Source organism: Notothenia rossii, assembly GCF_949606895.1.
Source record: "Notothenia rossii genome assembly, chromosome: 7".
Classification (NCBI taxonomy): domain Eukaryota; kingdom Metazoa; phylum Chordata; class Actinopteri; order Perciformes; family Nototheniidae; genus Notothenia; species Notothenia rossii.
In genome coordinates, this window is record NC_136905.1 from 4548089 (window position 1) to 4569787 (window position 21699).

At 39.0% G+C, this 21699-nt stretch overlaps 2 protein-coding genes across 4 annotated transcripts; one reads left to right on the forward strand and one right to left on the reverse strand.

Annotated features, from left to right (window-relative positions):
• Positions 1-3068: 3068 nt before the first annotated feature.
• mettl6 (methyltransferase 6, methylcytidine) lies at positions 3069-13010 on the reverse strand. 3 transcript variants are annotated; one of them, XM_079640021.1, is made up of 6 exons: positions 12433-12995; positions 10266-10400; positions 8292-8462; positions 4305-4446; positions 3760-3902; positions 3069-3701 (listed from the first exon to the last, which is right to left on the reverse strand). In XM_079640021.1, the coding sequence occupies exons 1-6, from the start codon at positions 12742-12744 to the stop codon at positions 3690-3692; spliced, it is 915 nt and encodes a 304-aa protein (XP_079496147.1). In that variant the 5' UTR covers positions 12745-12995; the 3' UTR covers positions 3069-3689. The 3 variants fall into 3 exon arrangements, with proteins under 3 accessions (XP_079496147.1, XP_079496146.1, XP_079496148.1); XM_079640020.1 differs by having other exon boundaries at positions 3069-3902; positions 12433-12990; XM_079640022.1 differs by lacking the exon at positions 10266-10400 and having other exon boundaries at positions 3069-3902; positions 12433-13010.
• Positions 13011-13160: 150 nt separating this feature from the next.
• eaf1 (ELL associated factor 1) lies at positions 13161-20474 on the forward strand. The gene is made up of 6 exons (XM_079640040.1): positions 13161-13398; positions 14003-14097; positions 16068-16204; positions 17032-17201; positions 17547-17744; positions 18468-20474. The coding sequence occupies exons 1-6, from the start codon at positions 13296-13298 to the stop codon at positions 18515-18517; spliced, it is 753 nt and encodes a 250-aa protein (XP_079496166.1). The 5' UTR covers positions 13161-13295; the 3' UTR covers positions 18518-20474.
• The last annotated feature ends 1225 nt before the right edge of the window (positions 20475-21699 follow it).

The window sequence follows — 21699 nt, forward strand, 5'->3', positions numbered from 1 at the left end:
GGTTTCTTTTTGATGGCAGTAACAGAGGACGCTGTTGGCTTCTCGCAAAGCAATACAGAGAATTTTCCATATTTACTTGACTCAAATGAATGCCGTGTGCACTTTTGCTTTTCATACAATCTTTAAAATGCACTTGGTCAAACTCAATATCAAATCATGTTTCTAAAAAAAGGCCGAGAGGTACCGTTAACACCCCGCTCGATGTGACTTTCACACTTTTGTTTTTTTCCAACAGCCTGAACAGGAAGTCATTTTTTTACCCATTCACAGTAGTCCAATGTAACCGTACCATTTCACCTGTGCTGCAAAGTATTACGATATATTACAAAAGGTAGATATATTGGTATTACTTAACAGACAGTTGATCTAGTACGCTAAAGTCTACCTTTTCTTTCAGGCATTTGAGTAGCAATGAATATAAACCAACACACATGTTGCTTGTTGGTGATTGTTTGTAAAGCTGTAGACAGGGTGCTCAGTATTCTGGTTAAATCATTTGCTTCACGGAGGATTCATTGTAATAGATATTTTTAGTAACCCCCTTTTTTTTACATTACATTGACATTCATTAAATAGCCTTTTGAAAATGTCTTGTAAATGAACTTTACTCCAGCACAAACAAAAAGTAGTACAATTTGGTGGTAAAGATTAAAGGAAATTGTTACATTTTTATAATATTTCTTCTACGGTTTCACCTTTTTAATTCATCATCAATCCGAACACATTTTTAATTAGGAGCTATTAAGTTAACATATTTTGGCTACCATTGAGAGGGATAAGAGAAAACGTGTGGAATTGTTGGGTCCTTGGAAATTATAAATAAATTATCAGGTATACTCGAAAAAAGTGCCAAATCATGTAACCTCAAAATGACATTTAAAATAGAGATGAAAAAGGGTTCACAGGGCACAGTTTGACATATTTGAATATATGAGGGAAAGCTATGGCTTGAAATGTCTCCATTTTAGAAGCTTACAAAAATATCTGCTGATGAAGTAATTAAATCAATTACTGGGTTAGAAAAGGTGTGTTATGGTTATTGTTATTTTGACGTCAGTCTCTGATACTGTATCATCTGCTCTTAGCCCACGAACTGGACAGGAAGTGCAAAACCATCATGAGTCACAGGAAGTGACTAACAACAGGATATATATATATATATCCTGTTGTCATTCACTTCCTGTGATATATGGCAGCGTTGTTTGGTACTCCAACTTCTGGCTCCCCTCAAAGTTCCCATGAAGCCCTCTATACCGCGAATGTCAACGTGGGGGGGGGGGGGGGGGGGGTGTATGCTAGTGGAGTGCACGCGTCTCAAACAAGCCTAGCCAAAATTGCAGCGCGACTTGGTGGGCGGTACCCTGGAAAGAAATCTCTGCGTGAGAAATACAAGGTGTGGCGTGTGGGCGTGTGAGAGTGTGAGCGGAGTGAAATGCGTGTGTGAGAGCTCTGTATATGTATATATATATATATATATATATATATATATATATGTATATATATATGTATATTTATATATATATATACATATACATATATATATATATATATATATACATATATATATACATATATATATATATATATATATACATATATATATACATATATATATATATATATATATATACATGCATGTAGGGCATGTATATGTATATACATATATATATATGTATATACATATATATATATGTATATACATATACATATATATATATATATATACATATATATATATACACATATATATATATATATATACATATATATATATATATACATATATATATATATATATACATATATATATATATATACATATATATATATATATACATATATACATATATATATATATATATACATATATATATATATACATATATATATATATATACACACATATATATATATATATACATATATATATATATATATACATATATATATACATATATATATATATACATATACATATATATATACATATATATATATATACATATACATATATATATACATATATATATACACATATACATATATATATATATATATATACATATATATATATATATATATATATACATATACATATATATATACATATATATATACATATACATATATATATACATATACATATATATATATATATATATATATATGTATATGTATATATATATGTATATATATATATGTATATATATATGTATATTTATATATATATATACATATACATATACATATATATATATATATACATATATATATATATACATATATATATATATATACACATATATATATATACATATATATATATATATATATACATATACATATATATATACATATATATATACATATATATATACATATACATATATATATATATAAAATGTTTTGGCTCTATGTAACCTAATGTACTTATATGATTCTGTTTTCTTCTAGTTTGTATCTTCTTGGTCGAATGCACTTATTGTAAGTCGCTTCGGATAAAAGCGTCAGCTAAATGAAATGTAATAATATAAAGGACACAATATGGAAAATGTTCAGCATTGCTTTGTGAGATAACGTTAAAGGCAACAGCGCCCTCAGCTGGACGACTTGTGTAATACATATCAATGATAAGACATGTAGGGATTGTTTTAATGTGACATATATATTGGTGTAAAGGCACAACTCCTCCTACTGACTTCACATGTCTGTATGTTGGATACACTAAACTATCTCATGAAGACTTAAAGGACATTATAATTACTGATAATAAAAGTCCACATCTGTTATTGCTGTTATTTTTCAAGGATTTAGATGGAAGCATCATCTTGTGATTTGGAGATACTTGGAAACCACCTAAGATGTAAATAACTTTATTATGAAACAGTCATGATGTTGATGTGTGTAGGATGACGATCTGTCTCAGTGGTTTACAGCAAACAGGAGCATAAACAGGAAGTGACACTGCGGGCGTATTTAAGACCATGTGTGAACTAACAAAATGGAGAACAGCTATTTTTTTTAAAAGGCATTAATTCACACAAAATTAAAAGCACTCACCTCATACACAATGATCCCACTACTTTATATAATGTGGAATAAAGCACTCAAAACACCTGCTTTTGGCCAGGAGACACAGGTTAGAAGGAGGAAGTTCTCCTGCTGACGCGAGAGGCTAATCCAAGTTGGACAAAAGGCTTTGAAATGGATTTGAAAGTCATCTGAATCTCTAATTATCGTCCCCAGAGTTACACTTTTCATCCAGCTGACGGCTTTGCTGAACATCCATGCTCCTTTCTGCCCTTTAGTTCCACTTGTAAGATGCTTCATCTTTTGGCAAAGGACCAAAAAACTGAGGTAGATTAACAGAAGAAGGCATTATTAACTTTCTTTAACCTCATGCATCTCCCTCATGATCTGAAGGACTCAAAATCAGCAGCACGTCGACCACAAACCAGCAGGGATAAAACTGATTTTCGCCATTAAATGTTATCGAGACATTTCAGCTGTATTTCTGAGGTGACACACACAGGCAGGGGTTGCATCAGGAGCTCTGTGATTGGCTCCGTGGTGTCAGGAGCTGTGTGATTGGCCAGGTGGCGTCAGGAGCTGTGTGATTGCCCAGGTGGCGTCAGGAGCTCTGGGATTGGCTCCGTGGCGTCAGGAGCTCTGTGATTGGCCAGGTGGCGTCAGGAGCTCTGTGATTGGCCAGGTGGCGTCAGGAGCTCTGTGATTGGCCAAGTGGCGTCAGGAGCTCTTTGATTGGCCGGGCTTGGTGAATTTGCTCTGCAGGAACACTCTGGGGACACAAAGCCCCTCCTTCTTGTTGACGGTCTCCCTCAGGACGTAGTCGTTAGAAACGGACTGGAGGCCGGCGTCCGCAAACAGCTCGGACAGGAACTCTGAAATCAAGCGGAGAAATCAGACGTTAGACTTTAGAAGAAGAAAAAACAAAAAATCCATCCATCTATCTATCAATCAATCAATCAATCAATCAATCAATCAATCAATCAATCAATCAATCAATCTACCCATCAATCTATCAATCTATCTATCTACCCATCAATCCATCCATCCATTCATCTATCTATCTATCTATCTATCAATCTATCTATCTATCTATCTACCCATCAATCCATCCATCCATTCATCTATCTATCAATCTATCTATCTATCTATCTACCCATCAATCCATCCATCCATTCATCTATCTATCAATCTATCTATCTATCCATCCATCTATCAATCTATCCATCTATCTATATCTATCTACCCATCTACTCTGCGGAGGTATCGTTATTCACCTTTAGAGAAGAAGTATGATCTGGTTCCATCTTGCCGGACGTAGAAGTTTTCCCCCAGCTTGCTGCCGGCTTTAAACCTCAGCATGGCGTGGTCGTTCAGTCCGTAGTCTCTGAAGAGCACCATGCCTCCGGGCTTCAGCACCTGAAAGCCAAACACACACATTTTAAATAAATACATAATAAATTCAAACTGTTTCTCAAATGACTAGAGGTGGGAACAGCGACACACAGTCAATGAGTGCGTAAACAATGTTAGATACATGGAACAGTGTAAATAATTAACTTGTGTTTAATGTTGAATTCATGTTAAACTTGCAACTATAGTTACTGTAAAAAGCCTTAACGTTTCCAGAATAGTCCCTAACAGTCATAGGTATAAAGTAACTAAGTACATTTACTCAAGTACTGTATTTTACAATTTTGAGATACTTGTACTTTACTTGAGTATTTCCATTTTATGCTACTTTTGTGCTTCTACTCCACTATAGTTCAGAGGTAAATGGTGTACTTTTAGTCCTCCCAACAAAAGGACAATTAGGTCGCAATATTGGAGATTCTCAGTGTTGCTTTGTGAGATAACGTTGAAGCCAACAGCGCCCTCACCTGGATGACTTGTGTAAAAACAAACTGAACATATATGACATTTAGGGATTGTTTTATATTGGTCTAACTACTACCGCCTTTTATGTTCTGCTTTCCATTTGACTTTCTCCCCATCCTTTGCTTTTTTAAACGTCTTCTTTTATACTGTTTCTCATCAATATATTACAGGTCTCAGATATATACAGAAAGTCTCTGATTGGCTGAAACACCAAACAGATCATTGCAGCATTACCCATAATCCCCTCTGTTTCAGCCCTGTTTCCAAAGTGCTGATTCTCTGTCTGTTACTTTAGATGAAAATAAGGAGCCCCTCCCCACGCCCCTCTGAGAGACATTTGGTTACAAAGAACTCAATGGTGCTCTAGGAGGAGATTCAGGTGATAAGGGAGGGGGGGGGGGGGGGGGGGGGGTTACCTTGGTTGCTGATTGGCTAATGGTTACACAAGACAAAACATCGTTATGACATCATAAAGTGGCCAAAATCTGATCAGCTCGTTTTCAGACAGGTTTTTATAGAAATGGATCAAAAAGAGAGAGAATCTTTGTTCCTGAAACTTTCAGAGTCTCTTTCCACAGAGGGGACACATGTTGATGTAGAAGAGACATGGAGAAGAGGGGACACATGTTGATGTAGAAGAGACATGAAGAAGAGGGGACACATGTTGATGTAGAAGAGACATGAACAAGAGGGGACATATGTTTATGTAGAGAAGACATGAAAAAGAGGGGACACATGTTGATGTAGAAGAGACATGAAGAAGAGGGGACACATGTTGATGTAGAAGAGACATGAAGAAGAGGGGACACATGTTGATGTAGAAGAGACATGAAGAAGAGGGGACACAAGTTGATGTAGAAGAGACATGAAGAAGAGGGGACACATGTTGATGTAGAAGAGACATGAAGAAGAGGGGACACATGTTGATGTAGAGGAGACATGAAGAAGAGGGGACACATGTTGATGTAGAAGAGACATGGAGAAGAGGGGACACATGTTGATGTAGAAGAGACATGAAGAAGAGGGGACACATGTTGATGTAGAAGAGACATGAAGAAGAGGGGACACAAGTTGATGTAGAAGAGACATGGAGAAGAGGGGACACAAGTTGATGTAGAAGAGACATGGAGAAGAGGGGACACATGGTGATGTAGAAGAGACATGGAAAAGAGGGGACACATGTTGATGTAGAAGAGACATGAAGAAGAGGGGACACATGGTGATGTAGAAGAGACATGGAAAAGAGGGGACACATGTTGATGTAGAAGAGACATGAAGAAAAGGGGACACATGTTGATGTAGAAGAGACATGAAGAAGAGGGGGCACATGTTGATGTAGGAGAGACATGAAGAAGAGGGGACACATGTTGATGTAGAAGAGACATGAAGAAGAGGGGACACATGTTGATGTAGAAGAGACATGAAGAAGAGGGGACACATGTTGATGTAGAAGAGACATGAACAAGAGGGGACATATGTTTATGTAGAGAAGACATGAAAAAGAGGGGACACATGTTGATGTAGAAGAGACATGGAAAAGAGGGGACACATGTTGATGTAGAAGAGACATGAAGAAGAGGGGACACATGTTGATGTAGAAGAGACATGAAGAAGAGGGGACACATGTTGATGTAGAAGAGACATGAACAAGAGGGGACATATGTTTATGTAGAGAAGACATGAAAAAGAGGGGACACATGTTGATGTAGAAGAGACATGAAGAAGAGGGGACACATGTTGATGTAGAAGAGACATGAAGAAGAGGGGACACATGGTGATGTAGAAGAGACATGGAGAAGAGGGGACACATGTTGATGTAGAAGAGACATGAAGAAGAGGGGACACATGTTGATGTAGAAGAGACATGGAGAAGAGGGGACACATGTTGATGTAGAAGAGACATGAAGAAGAGGGGACACATGTTGATGTAGAAGAGACATGAAGAAGAGGGGACACATGTTGATGTAGAAGAGACATGAAGAAGAGGGGACACATGTTGATGTAGGAGAGACATGAAGAAGAGGGGACACATGTTGATGTAGGAGAGACATGGAGAAGAGGGGACACATGTTGATGTAGAAGAGACATGAAGAAGAGGGGACACATGTTGATGTAGAAGAGACATGGAGAAGAGGGGACACATGTTGATGTAGGAGAGACATGGAGAAGAGGGGACACATGTTGATGTAGGAGAGACATGAAGAAGAGGGGACACATGTTGATGTAGAAGAGACATGAAGAAGAGGGGACACATGTTGATGTAGGAGAGACATGAAGAAGAGGGGACACATGTTGATGTAGAAGAGACATGAAGAAGAGGGGACACATGTTGATGTAGGAGAGACATGAAGAAGAGGGGACACATGTTGATGTAGAAGAGACATGAAGAAGAGGGGACACATGTTGATGTAGGAGAGACATGAAGAAGAGGGGACACATGTTGATGTAGAAGAGACATGAAGAAGAGGGGACACATGTTGATGTAGAAGAGACATGAAGAAGAGGGGACACATGTTGATGTAGAAGAGACATGAACAAGAGGGGACATATGTTTATGTAGAGAAGACATGGAAAAGAGGGGACACATGTTGATGTAGAAGAGACATGAAGAAGAGGGGACACATGTTGATGTAGAAGAGACATGAAGAAGAGGGGACACATGTTGATGTAGAAGAGACATGAACAAGAGGGGACATATGTTTATGTAGAGAAGACATGAAAAAGAGGGGACACATGTTGATGTAGAAGAGACATGAAGAAGAGGGGACACATGTTGATGTAGAAGAGACATGAAGAAGAGGGGACACATGGTGATGTAGAAGAGACATGGAGAAGAGGGGACACATGTTGATGTAGAAGAGACATGAAGAAGAGGGGACACATGTTGATGTAGAAGAGACATGGAGAAGAGGGGACACATGTTCATGTAGAAGAGACATGAAGAAGAGGGGACACATGTTGATGTAGAAGAGACATGAAGAAGAGGGGACACATGTTGATGTAGGAGAGACATGAAGAAGAGGGGACACATGTTGATGTAGGAGAGACATGGAGAAGAGGGGACACATGTTGATGTAGAAGAGACATGAAGAAGAGGGGACACATGTTGATGTAGAAGAGACATGGAGAAGAGGGGACACATGTTGATGTAGGAGAGACATGGAGAAGAGGGGACACATGTTGATGTAGGAGAGACATGAAGAAGAGGGGACACATGTTGATGTAGAAGAGACATGAAGAAGAGGGGACACATGTTGATGTAGGAGAGACATGAAGAAGAGGGGACACATGTTGATGTAGAAGAGACATGAAGAAGAGGGGACACATGTTGATGTAGGAGAGACATGAAGAAGAGGGGACACATGGTGATGTAGTTTTTATCTCACCCTGCTGATGTTCTGCAGAGCCAGCTTCATCTTGTCGGGATGGACGGCTGACAGGACGAAGATGAGCGTGACGACGTCCACGCTGCCTTCAGGGACATTTCCCCTCAGATCGTCTTTGGTTAGGTCGCACTGGAAGGCATGGCAGCGCTCAGGACAGCACAGAGGGTTCAGCTGGAAGCAGAAATAAGAAAACCCACAAAACAGACGAGGAAAAACAAAAACCAAGTTACATTTTCAAGCTAAAACACGGTCATGGCTATTTCATTAAATCACATCACATGTCATTTAGCTGAGACTTTTATCAAAAGCAACTTACAATAAGTGCATTCGACCAGGAAGATACAACCTTGAAGAAAACAGAATTAGAGATGTCCCAATCTGATCACGTGATCGGGGATCGGAGCAGATCACGTGATTTTCAAAAGATCGGAATCGGGAGGAAAAAAAATCGGGGATCGGGATTTTTTTTATTTTTTATTTTTTTAATACTTTTTTTTAAATTTTGTATTCAATGTTACAAAACAAAAATGACCATGTTCAAGTCTTAAAGTCATCCTGAGGCCTTAGTTTTAGTTTCAAATTACACAACATCATGTATGTGTTGCTTCTTTGGGGCTTGTTTTCATAGACCTGCTTATTCCTCTCAAATCTGGCAACAGAGTGGGCGCAGTGTCTAATTGTAGCAGTAAGCTAACGAGTACTGAACGCTTTATTTTGTTTTGATCCAATGCTGCTGTGAAAGAAAGAAGCTATATCCATGTTGGATAGAATATCCAATTTAAATAAAAAAATAACCTTAAGGGACAACTTGAATGCTTTTTTTTCTCTTAATGCATTGCATAAAGATCGGATCGGGAAAAATCGGTATCGGCAAATTGTCAAAATCAAATGATCGGAATCGGATCGGGAGCAAAAAAAGGTGATCGGGACATCCCTAAACAGAATCATATAGTACATCAGGTTTCATAGAGCCAAACATTTCAAGTACTGCTCAACTGGCTTCAGATAAGCCAGTCCTTTATTAGTATATAAGTGCTTTGTTAGTAATTCTATCGCTCGAAGTGGAGTCCAAAGAGAAGAGTTTTCAGTCTGAAGAAGATGTGTAAGCTTTCTGCTGTCCTGATTTCAATGGGGAGCTCATTCCACCATTTTGGAGCCAGGATAGCAAACCCATTTCAACACACAAGCATTACTAGCTTATATGTACTGCTGAGTACTTTGTCATAGTATACCGTACGTAGTTCTTAAGTATATCCAGATGTCATGTAAGTAATTTTCGATATCTTGAAGCATCCTTTGTGCTCCAGTCCATCCTCTAGGTAAACACAGAGCTGAATCCAGATCTAATGCACGCTGAAGGCTCCTTGAGTATGCTTTCTCTCACTGATCGTGCTGTGATGTTAAATGTTTGTTGTCTGTTTGTCATGTCTTGATATATGGAGCTGCTGCGATACAAGTCAGATTTCAGACTTGATCTGACCATTAAAGTGTTATCGTATGTCGTTAACGTATAATCGTTTTTAAAAGTACTGAGGGTTTAGCTGGAAGCAGAAGGTGGATAACGTCAGGAGGATTTGTACAAGGAGATATACAGTTAACACAAAAAGTTAAGAAATTTGGGCTTGGTAGAATATTTATTTGTTGTGACGATGCTTTTTGCCAATAAATCTTATACCGTTGGAAAGCCTGTTTATTTTTTACCTTTCAAATGGTGCCACATTTGGGAGGAACATGCATTTGTGGAATGAGCAGCAATGCTGAGTATGAGGACATTTCAAGAGGTCGCAACCCTCACCATTTGAGAGGTAACAAATAAACAGGCTTTCCAACGGTATAAGATTTATTGCCAAGAAGCATCGTTACAACAAAGAAATATTCTACCAAACACACATTTCCTTACTTCTTGTGTTAAATGTATATATAAGGAAAGATTATTCAGGCATTAGCCGTGTGCTTCATGGAAACATTTCTTACTTTCACAAACTCTACAGCTCGTGGGGAGAAGTCACAGGCGTAAACGAAGATGTTCAGGTCCTCCTCCAGCAGAGGGAAGACGCAGTTTCCCACCCCGCAGCCGGCCTCCAGCAGCACCAGCCTCTGGGACTCAAACTGCACATCACACGGAGTACAAATACTTCGTTACTGTACTTAAGTTTTTCTGGTATCAGTACTTTACTCCACTACTTATTTTTCTGCCGACTTTTTACTTTTACTTCTTACATTTTGAACCCAAATACCTGCACTTTCTACTTCTCACATTTCGAACCCAAATACCTGTACTTTCTACTTCTTACATGTTGAACTCAAATACCTGTACTTTCTACTTCTAACATGTTGAACTCAAATACCTGTACTTTCTACTTCTTACATGTTGAACTCAAATACCTGTACTTTCTACTTCTTACATGTTGAACTCAAATACCTGTACTTTCTACTTCTTACATGTTGAACTCAAATACCTGTACTTTCTACTTCTTACATGTTGAACCCAAATACCTGTACTTTCTACTTCTTACATGTTGAACCCAAATACCTGTACTTTCTACTTCTTACATGTTGAACACAAATACCTGTACTTTCTACTTCTTACATGTTGAACACAAATACCTGTACTTTCTACTTCTTACAGGTTGAACTCAAATACCTGTACTTTCTACTTCTTACATGTTGAACCCAAATACCTGTACTTTCTACTTCTTACATGTTGAACACAAATACCTGTACTTTCTACTTCTTACATGTTGAACACAAATACCTGTACTTTCTACTTCTTACATGTTGAACACAAATACCTGTACTTTCTACTTCTTACATGTTGAACACAAATACCTGTACTTTCTACTTCTTACATGTTGAACACAAATACCTGTACTTTCTACTTCTTACATGTTGAACCCAAATACCTGTACTTTCTACTTCTCTCATTTTCCAAACAGGCTGGTTCCTTTAGTCTGAATGTGTGTTTGGTGGCGTGATCATTATTATTTAGAGTCATTGCGTGCCTATTGATTTGAACACGATCCGTGTATCCATCATTTCCTGGTCTTCTCTAAAGAAGAGGGACCAATGAAAACGTTGTCATGTTGCCGTTGTTCAGCATGGAAACATTCATTAGCTAACAATGACATTATTGTTCTATTAATATAAAGGGAGGTCAGGTACTCTTTAAAACAGCTGCTAGTTATGGGTACTTTTTACTGAAGTACATTTCAAAGCCTCTTTACTTTGACTGGAGTAAAGAAGTTTAGTCAGTACTTCTGCTTTCACCAGAGTATTTTTAAACACGAGTATCTGTACTTCTACTTGAGTAAAGGATGTGTGTACTTTTGCCCTCTCTGCCTGTCGGGACAAATGTTCACTTTATTCAGGTCTAATTGTAGGAGCTACACTAAAGCTACTGTGGTGTGTTAACTCCCCGGAATGACTTTGCTGATACTGTGTTGATACGATACCGTTTGTGTTGTTGTTTCAATAATAAATAGGTAGGCTTATTACCAGGTGTGGAATAATGCGATCCATTTAAAGCAGTATTCCTTACTTTTTTAACCTCATTCCCACATCTTTCTTCTATAACATTGACAGTAGTATGTTTGGAATTGAAAGGACCTACATTAGTGATTGACAGGTCATCTAAACAATGGCGCTATCTGGAAACCTTGACATTGTAATAGTTTTAATTAAAGATACAATTGTTACTCAAGTAAAAGTAGAAAAGTATTAGCATCAAAATATAGTTAAAGTAGCAACAGTAAAAGTAGTCATTGTGCAGATTGGTCCATTTCAGAATAATATATATGATATGTTTTATAAAGATTGATCATGAAAGTGTTCTCAAAGCTGGTAAAGGTGCAGCTAGTTTGAATGACTTTGTATACTGCAGGGTAGCTTGTGGATTTACTCCAGGTGGAGCTAAAGTCTGATTTAACACTTGATTAGATTTCACATCATTCATCCACATCTGTAAAGTAACTAAAAGGTATTAAATACATGTAGTGGAGTTGAAGTACACCATTTACCTCTGAACTGTAGTGGAGTAGAAGGACACAGTAGCGTAACGTGTAAACACTCAGGCCAAGTAAATGTACCTCAACACAGTGCAGCACTTGAGGAATTGTACCTAGTAACTTCCCCCTCTGCTCACCTCTCTGCATGCGTTGAGCTCTTCAAACTCTCTGGTGGTCCAATGTCTGTCCTTGAAGAAGTTGGTGGTGTTTCTTTTGTAAAACAAGTCCCAGTTTTTCTGAGCTTCTTTCTCCAGCTTCATGAGTTTGAAGTCGGACACCAGAGCCTTTTCTCGGCTCAGTGTGTCCGGCTCCTCCTGGGTCAAAAGCCTGGAGGATGAGGAGGCTCTGTTCTGCCCGAAAACACACGGAGAAATATCTTCTTTTAGTCCCACTTCTTCTTCTGGAGGTGTTGTTTTAATATCCACAGGAAAACCTTCACTTTTCGACATGATGCTTTTTTTATTTTTTAGAAAGAAATAAAGTCTTAATGCTCCGTTTCCTTTGGTAAAGTTGCCTTTTGTTAATTAATGAGACAATAGTATTCTTCACAAGGTTAAAAATGCAGTTGTTTGTGAGAAGAATCAAGCTAAAATGAACTTATTACAAAAAAAAGAGACATGTTTTTTTCCACATTTGAGGTCCATCTTGTCCGTTGTGTAAATTCTTCCGTGTCAACTATTTGATTCCATTTCTTTCCGTTGGTTCCGCCCATGACCCACTGGATTACAAACAATTAAAAATACATCCACTACACGTAGTTTTCACATTTTATGTTAAAAGAAGTTGTCAACAAATATTTTACATTTAATTAAAACACAATAGAGTTGTTTCATGTACATTATTGTCGGTCACATTTCCTAGCCGCACCAAATCCGGAAAAGGCGGTGCTAAAGGGATGTTGTGCTAACGGTTAGCTACAGGAGGCTAACTGCTCCTTCTTCTGATCTTTCTGAAGTAAACACACACTGCTGGACTTTTAACATTTGTAATAAACCGAGATATGAACGGGAGCACCAATCCGCTGCTGGACAAAGAGGAGCATGTCCTGAAGCTGGGGGAGAGCTTCGAGAAGAGGCCCAAATCCTCCTTTCATACTATCAGATGTGAGTGAGAAACAACAACAACAACAACAACAACAACAACAACAACAACAACAACAACAAAAACAACACTGTGAAATTGACTGATGTGTTTTAGTTATTCCGCTGACATTGAGAGGGAGGCTCTTACATAACATGGGTAATTATAGCGAGACGTAAATGAAGTAATTTGCATAAAAACCAGATCGTCACACCCACTCCTTTAACGTTACAGCATCCATTGCAATAGTATATAATATTTAGACAACTCTCAAATTATCTTTAAGTGGGATTACTACTGCTTACTAACGTGTGTGGTAAAAGTACATTATTAAAAATGAAAGTCACACATATGTTGTTTGTTTCTGACATTTTTACATCATTACTGCCTGATCAAAAGTAGCTGGAAATGCACTTTAGCCAGAATAATGTGGTATTAAAATGTATTTCCCTATTGAATTACACATGAACAATAACTAGTTTCACACAGAAATAAGAAGTATATATTCACTCAAAGCATTTTGCTGTTTGTGAGTTACTTCTTTTACTTTCTTGCAAGGTTTTGTCCTAAGAAATATGAAAAACACTGTCTTGCTCCTACATAAGATGGTCAATGTCCTTTTTTCAGATGACTTCAAACCAGCCTCCATCGACACGAGCTGTGAGGGAGAGCTGCAAGTTGGGAAAGGAGAAGAAGTTACCATCACGTTACCTCACATCCCAGTAAGGCTGTTGTCCTCTCTTGTTTACTTTGTTTACCAGCGCTTCTGTAAAGAAAACAAATTCAAACAAATCCACCTGACCGTTAACTGCAATACAGTTGAAGAGTTTGGGAAGCTACTGTAAGCTGTGAGAAAATCACAAACATTATACTGTAGACCAAGGCCGGATTAACCATATGGGCAACATGGGGAAGTGCCCAGGGGCCCTTGAGCAAAGAGGGCCCTCAGTGACAAGATAACATTTTTTTTTTTTTTCTTCCGGGCACAACCTCACTCATCATACATTGTTTTAAATGACACTCAATCTTCAGCATAAATAACACAGTTTTTCTATAGGGTAAAATTAATATATTTTCTAAACCATCTCTGTACTGTAGGTCTCACTATGTATGCGCTCAACTTTCTTACTACGCGGCGGAGGTGTATAGCCGAATCACAGCCCCACCCTTGAGCAACCACACAATTTCACTACATATTGTACATTTGTAACTCTCAATGTTTGTGACTAATAGAACTCCTCGTGTACTTGTACAGCCAGCCAGTCATATATTAAGTGGGGTGCTGCTCTGAGGTTTTGAGTGATATTACCTAGGTCTTCTTGAGTCATACACTGTCTTGAGATCTTATCCATTGTATCTGTGGGAGGCGTGTGGCGCAGTAGATAGAGCCTTGGTCTGGGGGGGGCCAAGACACTTCACCCCAAATTGCCCACAGTATTGAGTATGTAAGTTGCTTTGGATAAAAGCGTCTAACAAGTTAAATGTAATGTAACGTATCTTTGTCTTGTGATTTTTGACTGAAAGCGCAAAAGGCTAGACCTACTTTGGTTGAACTATGTGGCTGTGTCCCTGCTTTTGAAAAATAGGTGTGCGATTTGACATGCCAGATTGACTGAAAATTCTAAATATTGGTCATGTTGGTAGGATTAGGTAGGCGTGGTGTTACTTGTTGGTACGTGGGTTGGGGGGGGGCCATCAGTGCTCAGTGCCCAGGGGCCCCTGGAGGTACTAATCCGGCCTTGCTGTAGACGTTTTAAAGTGTTAGACCAGGGGTGTCAAAACTGTCCAAATTCTGAAGTATAATGGAATATGGCCCACACATGAAGCTTCTGCTTGTCTTATATTGATTAAATATAAATGTACAAATATATAACACAGTATTCATGTGTTAATAAGCCCGATTTTCACTTACATTTAGTCGATTAAGGCTGCCAACCCTTTTTGTAACAAAGTAAATGAAAGCCTCTGGAGAGCTGTGATGTTGGCTGTTTGTTTTCTTAAAGCGTATTTAATTATCAAGCATAATTTACCCACATTTGATTAATTTAGCTAACTTATAACTTAACTTATGAGGCAATACGTATACCTCATAAGTGGCTCTGCCTTTTGTATATTTTTCAGTAGTGGCCCTAATGTTTGGACACCCCTGCGTTACACGATTATTCCTCTTTTCTCAATTAAAAAGGTTTCTGTTTGCCGACCAACTCCACCTGTAAGAGCCATTTTCCTTTCATCATTATGGTTTGAATGTTTGGCTTGATAATATAAGGATTTAGAGTAAACTCTTTATTTCTGTGAGTCACACTACGGTTTAAAAGATGTTAATTTAAGTCTCACTTGTTTGCTGTCATACGTGCGCATTCGGGTATGACGTGCATGTCTATATACGGCATGACAATGGGACACAGCACCGTGTTCTATTTGTTCTATTTTGAGACGGAGAACTTTTAGTTACGAGGAAGTTTGTCTTCATGTTTCTAGCCGCCTGGATCAAAGGATAAATCTGATGTGATTCAACGCTACAACGATCTCCGCAAAGTTTGTTTGGAAGCAAAGAGAAGTGCGTCATAACCCACACCCCGATGTGGATATAAAATGTAGAAACTGATTAAAACGCCATGACACCACCTTTACTTCTGATAAAGCACTGTGGTAAAGTAAACAGATATTCACATTACTGCTGTTCCTCCAGGGCTCCACGCCTCCCATGACGGTGTTCAAAGGGAACAAGCGTCCGTACCAGAAGGACTGCGTGCTCATCATCAACCACGACACCGGGGAGTTCATGCTGGAGAAGCTGAGCAGTAGCATCCAGGTCAAGAAAACCAGGTGAGAAGTCAATTATAATAATAATAACTTTCAAGGGGACCCAAGGTCGCGTTACAGAAGAAAGAAAAACCAAAAAATAGTCAGACAGACAAAACAACAAATCATTTAGGGTCAGAAACTCCCACCTTTCCCGACTGTCATTCCTCACAGGATGGGAAAGATGACAAACCATAGACTTAGTTATTACCCGACAAATCTATACACAACTTTATTACCAAGCATTTGATGGCCTGTGCGTTTTGTTAGATATCTTTTGATCCTACTTTTACACATTTGATTATGACTACACTGAATGCACGGGTTATGTAGCACATGTCAGGATTAATATTGCATTTAAATACGTTTACAAAAAGTTATAAGAGAGCCAAGAGCATAAGAATCTAAACAAGCTTCAACAAAATGAGACAGGTATAAAATACAAGTGACAGTGCAGAAACATTTTTGAGTATTTATTTGATTTAGTAAAAGGTAACGGTAAAAAAAGAGTCTTCAGCTCAAAGTGAAAGTTGCCGATTTCTGGGAGTTTGATTCCAGAGATAGTTGTTCAAGAGAGATTGGTGGGAACATGTTTTGTTTTGGGCGACAGACAATCTGTTAGAGGATATTCCTGCATTATAGATCCAGACAGGTAGTGAAGAACTCCTGAAGGACTCACTGTGTGTGTGTGTGTGTGTGTGTGTGTGTGTGTGTGTGTGTGTGTGTGTGTGTGTGTGTGTGTGTGTGTGTGTGTGTGTGTGTGTGTGTGTGTGTGTGTGTGTGTGTGTGTGTGTGTGTGTGTGTGTGTGTGTGTGTGTGTGTGTGTGTGTGTGTGTGTGTGTGTGTTTCAGGGCGGAGGGCAGCAGTAAGATCCAGGCGCGGATCGAGCAGCAGTCGGTCCGCTCCACCTCTCAGCCCTCCTCTCAGTTTCGAGCCCCCACAAAGCCCGGGGCCAAAGCCTCCCCCTCCCCCTCTAAAGACGACCCGTCCCCGGAGCCTCAGCTCGACGAAATCAAGAGAGGTGAGGAGGCAAAGAGTATATCAAACTAGGTAACATGTTGCATTACATCACATTTAGGCTTTTATCCAAAGCCACGTACAATAAGAGCAATTAGAGCAATTAGAGAAACTCCCCTCCAGTCACACTCTCACATTTTGACGGCAAATATGGCGGCATACTGATACTGTTACGATGTCTGAATTCAGTTTAAATCCAACATGTTTTGTGATATTAGGCTATGTAAATAAACTCTGATTTGATTTGAAAGCGAATCTTAACTTATCTTATGATTACACTTGGATAAGCAGATGAGGAATAAGGGTTTGAACATGTTAAAGTGTGTGATTGTGCCCCCTGCTGGTTCAGAGCTGCGTGCGGAGGTGGAAGTCATCGAGCAGATGAGCAGCAGCTCCTCGGACTCGGCCTCCGGCAGCGGGGAGGAGAGCAGCGACGGAGAGCCGGACGTCCCCCCCCCCCGGCCGCTCAGCCAGACCTCGCCCCCCCGCCCCCCTCCCTCAGCCAACGGGGGGCAGCCGGGCAACAACCAGCTCATGAACACACTGCGTGAGTCCCTCAGAGTTACTTGAAGAGAAGACATTTAAAAAAACATGGCAGTCAAAGGGAAGATTTCAATGTCCGGCCGATTCTGAGAAATGATGGTCAAATACGAATTATTACTGAGCTTGAAAACAATTGTTATGAAGGCTATGAAAAGGGACTTCTTTAGGGCATGGATTTCTATTTCATTTCAAATAAAACAAGTCCCGCCAATCGACTCGTTAAAAGTATGAATAAGTAAATATATAACGCCAGAACTTTTAAAATAAAGGACTTCCTCTCTGACTCATCACATTTTAATTAAGGCGTGCTGCTGCCGACTTCAAAATCAAGTGTGGTTCAGTCCAGCTCTAAAATCGATTACAGGCTTCATAGACCGATCTGACATTACTTGACGACTTTGAAGACCTTTGAGAAATGGGTCTCTCCATAATCTAATAAGCAGCTGGAACTGACTCGTATCGTCTCCCTTTTTTAAATACACTTCGATGTGTGCGTTATGACAGATTTTTGGGGTCAAAGTTCCCTTAAAACCAGCTAACGGAAACACTCATGTTGCGAGAGGCAGGGAAGGGCAAAGGACATGTTGCAACATACTTTCCACCATTTCCAGTAACCAAGCATGCTAACAAACATCAGTGCTCATGAAACCACCTCAGTGTCAGTTGTCATTATGGAAGGACACTGGTCCAAAATGTCCTAATGTTATAATCTGTCTGTTTGTCCCAGGAAACGACCTTCAACTCAGCGAGTCGGGCAGCGACAGTGATGACGACTAGACTGTCTTCCTCTCAACACACACACACACACACACACACACACACACACACACACACACACACACACACACACACACACACACACACACACACACACACACACACACACACACACACACACACACACACACACACACACACACACACACACACCTCCTCTCCACTGGTTACTGCTGTGTATCCCAGTTTGATTGTATCTTTTATTTTTTATTTTCGTATATCCTTAAAGCTAAGAGTGTATTTTTTATTAGATGTTATATTTTATTTTGTATAGCGAGACAGAGAAACTTTTACTTGGTCAGTTTGGAAGATTATATATTGGAGTGCACATATTTTCTGTACTCAGAGCAGCTACTTTTATCTCCATGTATCATCTGTCTCTCGTTGGGTTTGTCTTTACGCTGAGGCGAGGAAGGGATCATTTTGAAAGATAACCACTCTCTCACCTCGTCTGGTTTTAATCAGGGAAGGCTGTGGGACTTCTATGTCGTGTTTGTAATGTTTATTGTTATATAGAAAATGCAGAATTGTCCGTGCATCAGTAACACATTAATGAAAAACAAGTCTAAGTCAAATTTAGACGGGCCAGTATTTTAGAAGTTACAGAGACCTTGCAGGTGTTTTTTGGGTTTATTCTTTTAACACTAGGGGGCAGAAAAGACCTAAAAACAAACTGTCGGAAACAGATCTGACATGAATAAGCTTTTAATGTTGCTAATAGTTAGCAAGCAGTTGAATGTAAGAAATCCACCAAATCTAAAAAACGATCCGTGTTTAGGAACTCAAACCCTAAACATGTGGTGTGTTTGGAGCTGGAGAATATCAAATAATAAGCTAAACGAGGTCAAACGTTCCAGTCAAGACGCAAAATTGTCTGTTTTTGGAAGTGTTACCTTATCAAAAGGTACCCAGCAACAGAGGAGGAGGTAGTCAGTTAGTCGTGGGCTAATATTAATGCATCTTCTCAACTGGGTGCATTACGATCGACCTTCTCGTCACAATGAATCCCATTTCCTCGCAGTATAACCAGTTACAATATGATACATACCATTCTTCAAATCCTGTTATGATAACGGTCTGAATTCATTTGTTAATAAAAGTCCTTCAAAGGCACCTGAAACTCAAATGATCCACGATTACGTCTGAAAAAGGGAAATAAACTAGTTCAAAAAGTTCAGATATTTTTTTTTCTCCACCCAGACACTATTTGTTCTAAGTGTTGTCATTTTTCAATAATTTTTTTAGACCCCGCATTTCCATATAACACAAAAGGATCATTCCATGCCTTACAGCGTCTCGGTGAAGGTGAATGTGTTGTTTTGTGAAAAAGCCAAAGAGTGAAACTGCCTGTCATCGTTTTCGTTTCATTAAAAACACGGTTTGTGTTGATGTGACCGTCTGCAGGAGACACTCGGTGCTGATTGTTCAGTGAATCAATATCAATGCAACAAAACAACCTACATTCAGAAACACTAAGGAAGGGTTTCATAGCAAAATGCCAAGACTTCATTTTATTAGGAATTTGAAACACCTTTTTTGGCAACAGGTTAAGAAGTGTAATACAAGACGGGCTTCCGTTGATCCGCGTCGGGATATTTAGGAGTTATACAAGGTTTTAAAGTTAGAGGAATGTTCCTTCTAGTTAATTTGACTGAATCTGTAGATTAGAGTTCTGATCAAGTAAGAAATTAAAAAATGGTCTCACGTTTTTTACGAGGAAGCCGAAGTAACCAACACAAAGTTACTGTTTATCTTTCTAAATTGTAAATGAACCCTCAGCTGGTTTGATAAATCAGCCGCTGAGGCTCAAACGTCTCACACCAGTCTCTGAATCCACACCTCGGTTGTTGAATGTTGTTGTATTTGGTTCTTTTGTTGTCATGTTTTTCTATTAGTGATACGTTTATGTGAAATGTGTTTGTACAAACTTGAAGTGTATTAAAAGTGTTTCAATTCATTTTAATTTGGTCTTCATTGTGAGCATTGGCTTTTTCTGAGTGCTGATTTTATTATCGTCGTGCATTAAAGCTCTGTCCTCACAGGTGTGGATGCACCAAACACGCTTTAGGATCCAATCATTCCCACATTTCCAAATGTTCTGGAGACACTTTACTGCAAATTCATCGTTGGCTACATTAAAGGTCACCTATCAGGCTCTCTTTAGGCAATAGCATAGGTCTCAGATATATAACAAATTATAAAAAACATGTCTATGAAGTATTTTGCTCAAAATACCAAACAGATCACCCATTCTATTCTATTCTCTATTTCACTTCCTGTTTCAAAAGTGCTGATTTGGGTATAAAGCTTAAAGAAAAAAAAAGAATTGATCAAATAAAAAAAAAGGGGTCTGAGCTCATGCGGGACCCGGCAGCTACTGTCTAAACTAAATACTGCGGTGATGAAACGCCATATCATGGATTATCAAGGATTCTCTCTGAAACAGTATGGAGCTCAAAGGCTTTCTCTCTTGCCGGTTATACCACAAGGTGAGTTCCTTTTTACTTCCTGCTTCTTCACACACATGCTCTCCAGTACAGGTTAGCTCTGAGTGTTAGCCATGCTAATGTAAACACCGACCATATTACGTCCAAAACAGTCGGGCATTGTTTCTGATAGCAACGTTTCTGATAGGGCCGTGGGTCCACATTTCAGATATTACGTCATATCGGACGCAAATCTGGATCAGCTCCATTGTTCCCCCGTTTTTAGAGATTTGGGTACGGAGCAAAAGAGAGAGGGTTTTATTTTCTGACGCTGCGTGAGTTCCCCGACACACCGGGGACACATCTTCATGTATAAAAGACATCAAAAAGTGCATTTTGCATGATAGGTCCCCTTTAAAAGACTTTCTACTCAACCCACATCCTCTAGTACATATTTCTCGTGTCAAATTAAAGTGAAATATCAGGCAACAACATCAGATCTCAAATGCTAAAACATTTCCAAAAAGTCCACAGGGATATACACGGATTAGCCAAGGAATTGACCCAATCTGTATTGTTTTAAAGATCCCATTTCATGGCCATTTCCACTGATCATAATTCCATTGTATACTAAAATAGATGTATTCTGTGCAATTTTCCAAACTCACATTGGTTTCTCAAACAGCATCTCTGTAAAGTATGTGTATTCACTCTCTGTCCTAAACTGCTTGTTGGAGCTCCTGCCCCCATGTGACC

Excerpts from the sequence above, each read along its gene's own strand:
- mettl6 (XM_079640021.1), bottom strand. The coding sequence starts at position 12,744 with ATGTCGAAAAGTGAAGGTTTTCCTGTGGATATTAAAACAACACCTCCA. Across the intron at positions 8,463-10,265 it reads GAGCTGTAGAGTTTGTGAAA|CTGAACCCTCTGTGCTGTCC; the intron begins GTAAGAAATGTT and ends TTCTGCTTCCAG. Across the intron at positions 3,903-4,304 it reads ATCATACTTCTTCTCTAAAG|AGTTCCTGTCCGAGCTGTTT; the intron begins GTGAATAACGAT and ends GCTTGATTTCAG.
- eaf1 (XM_079640040.1), top strand. The coding sequence starts at position 13,296 with ATGAACGGGAGCACCAATCCGCTGCTGGACAAAGAGGAGCATGTCCTG. Across the intron at positions 13,399-14,002 it reads CTCCTTTCATACTATCAGAT|ATGACTTCAAACCAGCCTCC; the intron begins GTGAGTGAGAAA and ends TCCTTTTTTCAG. Across the intron at positions 14,098-16,067 it reads TCACGTTACCTCACATCCCA|GGCTCCACGCCTCCCATGAC; the intron begins GTAAGGCTGTTG and ends CTGTTCCTCCAG.